This window comes from Numenius arquata, chromosome 4 (genome assembly GCF_964106895.1).
Source record: "Numenius arquata chromosome 4, bNumArq3.hap1.1, whole genome shotgun sequence".
NCBI classification, from domain to species: domain Eukaryota; kingdom Metazoa; phylum Chordata; class Aves; order Charadriiformes; family Scolopacidae; genus Numenius; species Numenius arquata.
The window spans coordinates 38043584-38055005 of NC_133579.1; the positions used below are offsets into that span (position 1 = coordinate 38043584).

The 11422-nt window shown below is 39.9% G+C and overlaps 1 protein-coding gene across 1 annotated transcript; it reads left to right on the plus strand.

Annotated features, from left to right (window-relative positions):
* Positions 1 to 82: 82 nt before the first annotated feature.
* On the plus strand, positions 83 to 11349 carry CHMP5 (charged multivesicular body protein 5). The gene is made up of 8 exons (XM_074146182.1): positions 83 to 301; positions 5796 to 5900; positions 6638 to 6684; positions 8334 to 8427; positions 8509 to 8580; positions 9625 to 9733; positions 10131 to 10243; positions 10742 to 11349. The coding sequence occupies exons 1-8, from the start codon at positions 233 to 235 to the stop codon at positions 10790 to 10792; spliced, it is 660 nt and encodes a 219-aa protein (XP_074002283.1). The 5' UTR covers positions 83 to 232; the 3' UTR covers positions 10793 to 11349.
* The last annotated feature ends 73 nt before the right edge of the window (positions 11350 to 11422 follow it).

Consider the following 11422-nt stretch of genomic DNA (forward strand, 5'->3'; position numbering starts at 1 on the left):
GTGCCGGGGCCCTTTAAATCGGTTCTGGGTGGTCCCCCCCCGGCGGCCAATCACAGCGCGCCGCCGTGCAGGGGAAGGCGGAAGTGCGGCGGCGTGCCGCTGTGCCAATGCTTCCGCCTTCGCCACCGCCCCGCCTTGGGGGCGGCCGGCGGGGCGGGGCCGGGCGGTGCGCTTCCGGGTCGGCGGGGATTGTTACCGAAACCGGGACCGAGACAGAGACCCAACCGCCGCCATGAACCGCTTTTTCGGCAAAGCGAAGCCGAAGGCGCCACCGCCCAGCCTCACTGACTGTATCGGGACGGTGAGTACCGTCCCCGGGGCACCAGGCCCGACATTGCGGTGCTCGGCCCGGCCGCCGCCTCGGCAGGGACAGAGGAGCGGCGGGGCGGCACGGCCAGCCCGGGCTGTGGAGCGGGCCCGGCCGGGCGAGGCCCTCCGTCCCCGCCGGAGCCTAGGCCCCGGGCCTGCGCCCCGCGGGCCGAGCCTCCGCTCGTGGGGGTGCGGGTGTGGAGCCTCGAGCGCGAGTTACTGCCTGTCTGTGGGCCTGTCCGTACGCGGAAGTGACCCGGAGGCACGGGGGGTGCGTGGGCTGTTTTGGGGGTGGTACAGCCTGTGGGTGTGTGTGGAAACAGAGCTGTGTGCGGGCACGGTGTCTGCGTGTGTGCTGTGGTTTAACTCCAGTCGGCAGTCAGGACCGTGTAGCCGTTCACTCGCTCCCCCTGGGTTGGGGGGAGAGAATTGGGACAGTAAAAGTGAGAAAAAAATCTCACGGGTTGAGATCAAGACAATTTAATGATTAAAGCAGGAGCTGAACACACAAGCAGAGCAAAACAAATAATTAACTGCTTCCCATGGGCAGGCAGGTGTTCAGCTATCTCCAGGAAAGCAGGGCTCCATCACGTGTAATGGTTACTTGAGAAGACAAATACCATCACTCCGAATGTCCCCACTTCCTCATTCTTCCCCCACCTTTATATACCGAGCATGACATCACATGGTATGGAGTATCCCTTTGGTCAGCCGGGATCAGCTGTCCCGGCTGTGTCTCTTCCTAATTTCTAGTGCATCCTCAGCCCATTCACTGGTGGGACAGTGTGAGGAACAGAAAAGGCCTTGACTGCTTGGCAACAACAAAAACCATCAGTGTACTATCAACACTATTCGCATCCTGAATCCAAAATGTAGCCCAAACCAGCTGCTAGAAAGAAAGTTAACTCCATCTCAGCTAGAACCATGACGTTATATATATATACACACACACACACACACACACACACTTGGATGTACATGGCTATGCTTTGGTACAGTATGTTTGTATATGTGCACATATGTATTTTAGCGTACACCTGTGCATCAGCATGTGTAGGAGTGTATGCATACACTGGTATGTGCATTTGTGTGTATATATATATACCTATGTCTATTTTTGTTTCCTGTGCATAGGAGTGCATCCCATACATAGATGCACACAATGTTCATGTAAGGCCTGTCCCTCCTTATGTCCTCGTGGATATTTTCAGTATTTACTGCGCTACCTAACTCCTGCTGTTCCACGTTGTGGGAAAGCAGGGACAGGAGCAAGGGAACCAGCCCCTCTGTCCAGTACAAAACATGGGAGGGCAAATCCCACCCCAGTGAAGATTTTTCCGTCTGCCACAAACAAGCTTGCCGTAGATGGACAATTAAACAAGCCCAGACCATGAAAGAAGTGCTGAGGACGCATTTGGTAGAACACTTCACAGATGTTGTAATGTTGGCCTGTCTGAAAAGAAGATGAAGGAAAAGTTTTAAGAAGGCTGATCTTGTCATTTCATAATCTTTTTTTTTTTCTTGGCTTTTAAGTTTGTGAAGAAAACCATGGTATGTTTTTACAGCTCCTTCTGTTGTAAACTAGTTTTGAAAGGTGAAGAAAGAACATAGAGGTCTTCAGTATTTGTCTCAGTGGTTAACAAAGTCAGGTGAAAGGTCAGTAATGGTTGTGGTATAAATGGAGGTTAACTATGCATTGTTACCGGAACCTGACACTAAAAAGTTTCTGTGGAAAATCACAATCTTCCTCCCAGAAGATTTATTTTGTTATGCAGTGGAGAGACTTTCTAAGTTAAATATCTAATATCTGTCAGTGCTACCTACACAAACCCATGCACATCAGTCTTTTGTGTATGTCAGTGGCTGGCTTGGGGAGAGAAGTGGTCATAGTCAGTGTTTTTCACAGTATTTTATTTTATTGATGAAGAATCTGTATGGCTTTCTAACAGTATTAAGCCCAAACATAGCTCCCAGTATGTTTAGAAAAGTAAATAAAGCACGTGCTTGAAAATCAGGATTGGCTTTCCCATTGTTACCAGTAAATGCTTTGGTGGATGGCTAGAACTCCAAAATCCATCTAAGATACTGTTATTAAGACTTAAATTTTCCATTTTGGCAATATAAGCTGAATACCAGGAAACCTACTCACAACCAAGTCTATATTACTCTGTTAGATTTTTCAGGGTGATTTTGCCAGTTCCAAGTTAATGGGCATTTTCTAACGTTGAGGCAAATCAAAGCAATATTTAGGTATGCCAGCAGGCTGTCTTCTACTAAGAGCTTGTTCAATCCCAGTGGATTTTTGGGGTACGTAGAAGTGTCATTTAAACAGCTGCTTTGATTGGCAACACCAGGAATTTAGGATTTATTCCAAAAAAAGTGGTCAATACCACCCACCAGGAGCTGCACACAGTTTTGATCCTCTTCTAGTTGCTTGTAATTGCATTCTCTGAAAATTTGGCTATATGAGACCGCAGGTTAACTGAAAAGCAGAGTTTCTTGTTTATTTTATGTAGGTGATGATTTTGGCAACCAATGATGAATTACAGGGTGTTTTTTTAAGATACAAAGTCAAGAGCCTGTGTTGGTCAGCTGTTGAGAGATGAAGGGCTGGCTCCAAGCACAGCTCTTTGGTGTGAAGAAGTCTCTAAACTGCTGTTACTGAGCTCTATGTTACCTTTTTGCCGTGTTTTGACATCTTTCAATTTCTGTGGATGGAACGAAAATTTAAGACAGTTGTGTATACGAATAAGCGTGAGGAGAAACACACTTTTTACAAGTTCAAAGCTCATGAATTAGATTATTTCATGTAAATTGACACAAAAAGTTAACGGATTTGTTAAAGACTTGCTCTATTTTCAGTTCATTTTCACAATAGTGAAGTCTCTAGTATAGGTCCTGCTGCAGGACTGGAGATACATTAGGTTATTTTCTTAAATTGCACGTAGAATCATAGAATCATTCAGGTTGGAAAAGACCCTTGGGATCATCGAGTCCAACCATCTTACCTGCTCTACAAAGTTTTTCCCTACACCATATCCCCCAACACCACATCTAAACGACTCTTAAGCACGTGAATTACTATTGAAGAGAGTCATGTGAGATATTAGAAAACTTGCACTGTTTCTTTACCATGTTAAATTCAACAGTTTGGAGACTCAAGTAATGTCACTTCTGTGCTGTTTTCAATCTTAGGCATGTTTCGTTGTACCTTTCGAAAGAGTCAGATTGCTTTGTAGAATTTCTTACCATGTGACTTCAATAGTTATTAGCCATTAAATGGCAGTTAGGAATTACTGTATTTGGTAAGCAATGATTAACGTTCATAGTCACCATTTGTTAAAAATAGACAACTCTTAGGCAGTAATTATGCCTGTGTTTTGACTGTTCTTTCTTGTCTATGCAGAAGTAGTATGACTGAACCCAATAAGATCAGCACACAATACGCTCTTTTTTTTCTGTGGTTAGAGAAGGAGCATCACCTTAGGATATCTAAACAATTCAGTATTTTTTAATTTAAAGAGCGGGTTGTGTGGGATCTGTAATCTGAAGTGTTTGAAGAAACCCAGGAAACACTTCTCTGTAATTTTCTTTGATGGCTGGTTGCTATGGAGTTTTCTGGCTGGCCGTGCGATGCCCTCCTGCCTCCCCACTTACTCCCCACGGGTATGTTCCCACTCTCCCTTGCAGTTTCTGCTCGCTCCTTGCCGTGCTTGTCTCGACATTGCACTGAGTAGCAGTTTCTTTTTATCTTCGCTGGCTGAGCACAGTCAGATGACTCAAAGCTGTCATGAGGAAGGATGCATCAGGAACTGTGGCACTGATCTTGTTTTTACTTTTTCTTCTTTGAAAAAGCACTCTAAATTTATGTTTTTTCAGAGTAGTAAGTAGGAAACACAGAAACGAAAAGCTAATAATTTACAAATGGCTAATAGTGACAGCAGTATTAAAATTCAGTCTTATATGTGATTTTTTTTTTTTAATTGAAATAAGCTGCCATTTTGCTTAAAAGGGATTTGGGATACCACAATCGCTTTCTTTTGTTTGGATTGGGGCCCTTCTGTAGCAATGAAACGTACCTCAGTATGTCTTATTTGTGAATAACAGAAAGCAGCTCTTCAAATTTTAATACACAATCTAGTTTTCTTTTGGATAAATTTGGTCCGTCCTCCCCTCTTCCATCCGTTCTCATTTTTAAAAACTATGTCCTGTGTAATGTGTGTGTGAAATTTTTATGTAGTTAATCAATGTAGGAGGATCTGTCTCCATTTCCGGCTATTATGCTTAAGAAAATCATTATATAAATAAACCAAGAAATGGGTTTTTCCCTGTGAAGGAGGCTGGTGAAAGATCTTGACCGAGGTGCTACACTTTGAACCTACAAGAGCTTTAAAATCACAACTATTTCTTTCTTGCTATCTGTAAAATATTTGACATAATAGAAAGCTTAATACATTTTTTTCAATGCCAGCTGTGCCCAGGCACTTTAACGTCTTGTGTGGAGGTTCATATCAAATGTCCTGCTCAAGATGCCTCTGGCGAATGCATGTTGCTGTCATAGAGCAGAGATTTAAAAGGATCACTGAGACACCAAAATCAAAATGCGCATCATTATACATATTTAGCCACACTATTAGCAAGTCAGACTTGTAAATTTGCACTGATTGGTCTTGTGCTATAATTGGAATGTAATTATATTCTAATCCCTAGAGAGCCTCCTTGGAATGAGAAGTTAATAAGCTTTATTTTGTTTCCAGAGAAATGCTGTAATAGTTGGTTCATGTTGAGGAGGTTTTTTTCTGGTTTTTTATGAATTTATGTATGCTGTTATAACAATCTTTATTGTTAAATATGTGAATATTTACTGGCTATGTAATTATCTTTTTTAACCCTCTTACACAGTAGGGTTAAAATCTTCCCATAATGACAGCTCTGATGTGCTTTGCACCAGGGCTGTTAGGACCTTTGCTGGAGGTCTCTAACTGAGTTACGTGGCTACTGTTGGGACTTGGAACAAAAGTGCAGTAAGAATTCGGAGTAGCTACCAGGTGGAACTTCTGTGTCCTGTCTTCCTTGCAGGAAGTGATAGAAAAAGTGTCACTCTGACAAAGAAGTTAGGCATCCTTGAAAAAAAAAAAGGTTGTTAAGTTTGGGCTTCTTATATATAACCAGTAATCTGGGTATCATTCTGAAGGATTAATGTTCTCTGCCCACCAAAAATAAACCTTTAGCCTTGCTGAACACGTCCCTGTCATTTTTGCATTGCTCCTTTATCTGCCATCATTCTACATTTATGTTTTTCTTTTTCCGTTCCGGTTTAGTCCCTGGCACTGTATGTCATCAGAAATTCCTGAATAGAGACTGTGACTTGAGTGAGTGTGCAAGGAAGCGTCTCAAAATGAGAACGTGTTACAATGGCAGAGCTTCCTGCAACCTTGGAGTAAACTTAATGTTTTTTTGTTTGTTTCCCCCATCCTGTATTAAAGGTGGATAGCAGAGCTGAGTCAATTGACAAGAAAATCGCTAGGCTTGATGCAGAACTAGTGAAGTATAAGGATCAAATGAAGAAGATGAGGGAGGGGCCTGCAAAGGTAAGAATCTTCTGTGGGATTTAAGCGTGAGAGGATGTGACTCACACTTGTTGTGTGGTGGGGTGATGTAGCCAGTTCATCAGGTTCTTAGAATTGGATCTTGCCCTACTGATCCTGCAGGATTATTTTAATTATGAAGCATCTCTTAGACATGCATCTTTGAACAATGTTTTAATTAGTTTTTATTTCTTCCAAACTGTAATGTAATTCCCCAGTCAGAAGTAACTTGCTTCCCTTCTTGTTATCTGGATTAAGTCTGGTAGAGAGGCTATTTTGTTGATCCGCCAAAATAAAAAGGTCTCCACTATGCAGAAAGGGAGTAGGAAAACCCATTTTTGAAAGGGCATGAACATATAGTATAACAAAGTGCCTAATAATAAACGTATCTTGTATAAACAGTATAGTTAAAATACATTTGGTCTTATTTGATGCTGACCCTAAAACGTGTTCATGAAAGATGGTTCTGATGGACTAAGTCTACTTTTGAATTTTTTTTTTAATAAGCAGAATACAACGCCGGAAACTTTGAAAGTATTTGCTTTTAGAAGCTTTATATACAAGCCTATTTGGTGAATTATTAATGCAGGACAAAAGCTGAATGTGACAATTGTTAAACTCTTTGCATTAGTAACTGAGGAATCTTTTGGAAAACTTGAATGCGATACATTAGATTTGAGCAGTAGAATCCAGAGAAAAGTCAAATACTTTTCCTAATGTAATAATATTGTGTCTTTCAGAATACAGTAAAGCAGAAAGCATTGAGAGTATTGAAGCAGAAGCGAATGTAAGTTTAAACCTTTATCAGTTTGGGATTAATGAAATCCTGTTTTATTTAAGGGGGGGCGTGTACACTTTCATTTCTCTTTCCAGTACTCTTGGTTTTGAGCAGTCTTGCTTTTGAGCAGTCTTAAAAATGCTGAACAAACTGGCCAGCCTTTCAGAAGCATCTCCTTACAAATTGTGCATCGGCATGTTTGTGCCTTATTTGTATGTGAGTATATAAATTTGGATTGGGACAAGCTGACCTAAATCTGCTCATTACTCAAGCTATGCTTGGCTCCTGAACTTTCTGAGAGAGTTTGCCTCATTTTATATCATTAATTGATTACTATAAATTGTGTACTTCAGTCGTGTTCTGGTTTACTGGAAATTTACCTGTTCTCTGTGGACACGTTTTAGGACTTGAACGCATTCAGCATAGGTAATTGTATCTATGCAACAAACCATAATGGATATAATAAGTGATCCTGTGGTTCAGACTGGCCTACTATACTGTCTCGAAACGTGTCCAGCAACAAATACAAAGGAAAGAATGTCAGAATGTGGCACGTGTTCAGGGGTACTTCACTGGAATGTCTTACAGTCCCCAAACTGCACATCTCTTAGGTGCTACCTGAGCCGAAGCTTATGTCGTCTTGCATTTCGTATCCCTTAGAAGAATTGCACCTCCACAATTGCTCAATTACTTGTTAAGTATTTGCAAACACTTATAATCCAAAATATCCTATGGTAAGGAATGCTATAGTTTAGTTAGGTGTTGTGAGAAGAAGTGCTTTCTTTTGGCTTGTGGTTTTTTTTTTCTTTGTTTTTTTTTGGTGTTGTGTTTTTGTTTCTGTTGTTTGTGTGTGTTTGTTTGTTTGGCTTTTCTTTACTCTGCTGCCTGCTAATCTTATTTCATAGTTTTTCCCTTATTTACAGTCACTGGGCCCCTCATAATAGACTATCATCATATCCCTCAGTCATCTATTTTCCATCTGGTTAAACAGTGATATGATATATTAATTCCTTGTCCAGAAGCTGTTCTGTATTTGGATCATCCTTGTCTTGCAGACCTCCTGCCTTGGATGTTTGAAGAAGGAATTATTGTTCATTTTTATGCTTCATTTATATGTTCAATGTGGAGTATTTTACGTTCTTGATTGGATACAAATTTAGCTTTGAGAAGAATGATTTCTCGATTTTTAAAGTCTCCTTTTTCTTTTTAGTTAGCTATAAAAGTTTTCTTTTTCTACCCTATCTCCTTCTCTCCCCACTCCCTGCCCTGAAAGCTGTAGCGCAGAGCCTTTGTGGTCCTGCATCTCTTCCATTCTGCTTACTGCATTAGTGAGCAGTGGCATGTGTCTTTAGCTTATAGGGATACAAAGCTTTGCTATATCCTTACCTACTGTGTAAGCCTGTACAAGTACTGTATCACCGTCAGTAAAACAAAAGCTTTGTTCAGCTTGTTGACTTTAAATGCATAGAAATGCATAATGGCTAGATTTTTATTAAGCTATTTATTCTGATGTGATTGTTTATAATTTTTTTTAATACTCCTTTCCTATCATCAGACTACTGCTGCTGGTTTTTTTTCCTATTTTTTAAAAAAATTAAGAATTGTTGTGGCAATAAATAGTGGTGTTTTAAAGCCAATATTTGCATTGTTTTTAACAGGTATGAGCAACAGCGGGATAATCTATCACAGCAGTCTTTTAATATGGAACAAGCTAATTACACTATTCAGGCACTGAAGGATACAAAGACAACGGTACCAGTATATTAATGTCACATTTCTTTTAACTTGTGTATGCTACATCAGATACAAGCATGTTGTTTGACTTTATTTTAGGTTGATGCAATGAAACTGGGAGTGAAAGAAATGAAGAAAGCTTACAAGCAAGTCAAAATTGATCAAATCGAGGTAAGCTTCTAGAGTTTAAATTATTAAAGGACAGAAATAGCATACAGAAACAGTGACAAGTAGACTATGTAACTTAAAGGTAAGCTGACTTGTTTAGTTCACATGAGTTTGCCTCCCTTTTTTATGGGACCACCATCATAATTCCTTCCTGATTTCTGTGGTATGGTGCAATCAGTTGTTGGCCTTATTGTACTGATTGTTGTTTGCTTGCTGGGTTAATCTTTAGTCTCTCCATTCCTTTCCTCAGCACTTCACCATAAAAGTTGGTGAATACTTCCTGCTGTGGCTTCTCCCCCTCGGCCCCCCTTCCATGTTGCTACTCTTATGTACAGATTAGTCCTTTGCTCCCCTAGTTCACGGTAGTGCCATATTTAAAAAAAAAAAAAAATCCAAACAAAAAAAATAATTTAAAGAGGTCTGGAAGGCCTTCCCCTGTCTTCAGAAATTGCAGTTTAAAAACATAACATCTTTAAATATAATTTAAAGTATGCTGTACTTAAACTCTTATCAAATGTCAGTGCTGAATTCCTTTAAGTTCTTTTTCCTGTGCTGTTTTTATATATGGCCTGCATTGTAAACCTTTAGGCAAGTATTGTCTCCTTACCTATACCCAAGCCCAGTGCCAATAGGTATGTTAAACTACCTTTGAAATTTTGCTGAGGCACAACTCAAGCTAGTGCTTATTCTCCAGGCAGTAGATTTAATTTCTCTGGATTCAAGATAATGCTGAACTGTGGGTAATTTATTAGAGGCTTTTGGTTTACCCTGAAGAATAGTTAAAAAAAGTTCTGCAGAGTTGTTGTTTCAAGGTTCCTCTTTTTCTACCTCAGACATTTATTATAATTTTAACGTTAATTAAGGCCACACTATAGTACTGAATGCATGTGTCTTGACTTGTATTAATGCTGATACAAAAAATGGTTTATGCATGAAAAACTGTGAGTGCCTTGCATGTTGGAATTATTACACTGAATTTGATCAAGCTTTGCTAAATTTAACTAAAACTATTAAATATGGACCAGTTGAAATTGTTTGTTGCTCCAGGACATACAAGATCAGTTAGAGGATATGATGGAAGAAGCCAATGAAGTCCAGGAAGCGCTGAGTCGTAGCTATGGAACACCAGAGATTGATGAAGATGACTTGGAAGCAGGTTAGGAACGTGGAGGATGATTTTTACATGACTGAATGTAAAAATCATCAGTCATACAGTGATTTTTGATTTCATTAGTCAAATACTTTTTACTGTGTTTAAAAAAACCAAAAGTTTTAATCACTTTTTTTAAACATAAAAGCTGCATTTCCTTTAAGGGCAGCAACAGGAGTATGAGACAAACATGAGAGACACACTAATGGAATGCTACAATGAAGGAAAGAAAGTTCTCTCTAGTTTGTGTGTGTGTCAGTGTATTCTCGACTGATGACTAGGTAATATTAAATGATTGTGAATGTAGGCATTAAGTATGAATCTTGTTTCTCTGTAAGAGCAACTTTTCTTCTGCCAAAGGAATTCCTTGCATAATTTTTCAACCAACATAATTTAATTTCAGAACTGGATGCATTAGGTGATGAGCTTTTAGCCGATGAAGACAATTCCTACTTAGATGAAGCTGCATCTGCTCCAGCAATCCCAGAGGTCACTCCTACTGACACGAAAAACAAAGTGAGTCCTTTCCTCTTTAAAAGCAAATTATGTGTTTTGGTTTTTTTTTTTTTTTGATCAATCACATTTGTGTTGGTTGCTTGATATTTGGCATCCTTAATATTTTGAACAAAAAAAGTGCTTAATGTTTTATGTATTTTGGTTGCTATATATGAGAGAGTACGGTGTAATGAATGATCTTTATTATATTTTAAAGAGCTAACATGGTGTTTTGTAACTCCTATCTAACATTGTCAGACTGCAAGTAGAATTTAAGTGTACCCTTGCACAGAATTTAAGTGTAACCCCTTGTTATTCTTGAAAACATAAGGAGGTCTTCTGTCTGTTTGCTTTTGGGGCTTCATAGTGAGGAAGAGCATTGATGCTCTTATTTTGATCCCAGCTGTCACACAATGAAATTACAGATATATCACTTTATAGAAAGCGTAAGGAAACTCTTGTGAAATGTTCTGGTTGGTGAAGAGTGGTTAACCTGTTGCTTCTTTTTCCTGCTTACAGGATGGTGTATTGGTGGATGAATTTGGATTGCCAAAGATCCCTGCAACATAAATGTTTCAAAAGCACAATGGATATAATGGACTATACAAATCAAATTAAGATTTTTTTTTTTTTCTTTTTAAATCCTGGAGACCTTGTCCTTCCAGTGTAACCTTAATATCACTACATGCTAGAATGCAATATGAATAATGGCTGGCGGTGTTCTTTCTTTGAAGAACGTTGTTCTACTACTGACTTTTCTATTAACGGAAAATTCGGCACAGTTCCCTTCAGCGGAAGCAGCCAGTCCCATAGGGTTCGTTTTCCGTGTCTCATGGACAAAGTGATACGTCAAGAGTAGTGGTGGCTGTTGGTAGCTGAGGTTTATTTTGACTTCGTATTACGTTTCTCTTTCTTGAAACTAAGACTGTTGGCTGCCTCTTGCTCTCTGTAAAACACCTCCTTGTCGCGGTGCTTCTTTGATAAAAGAATCAAAAGTGATTTTTAAACTTCGGCAGTCCGGAGGCTTCGATGCTGTTGTGCTTGTAACCTTCTTGAACGCTGTAATAAATAGGCTTAGCGTCAGCTTTATGTATTCTGTGGAGACATAAAATCACCTCGATCAGCCGAGCCGTTTCTGGTCATTCATTTGCCCTTATCCCGCCGCCCCGGGACCCGAAGCGCTTAACTGTTCCCTCTCCT

Excerpts from the sequence above, each read along its gene's own strand:
- CHMP5 (XM_074146182.1), top strand. The coding sequence starts at position 233 with ATGAACCGCTTTTTCGGCAAAGCGAAGCCGAAGGCGCCACCGCCCAGC. Across the intron at positions 8,581-9,624 it reads TCAAAATTGATCAAATCGAG|GACATACAAGATCAGTTAGA; the intron begins GTAAGCTTCTAG and ends TTGTTGCTCCAG. Across the intron at positions 10,244-10,741 it reads CTACTGACACGAAAAACAAA|GATGGTGTATTGGTGGATGA; the intron begins GTGAGTCCTTTC and ends TCCTGCTTACAG.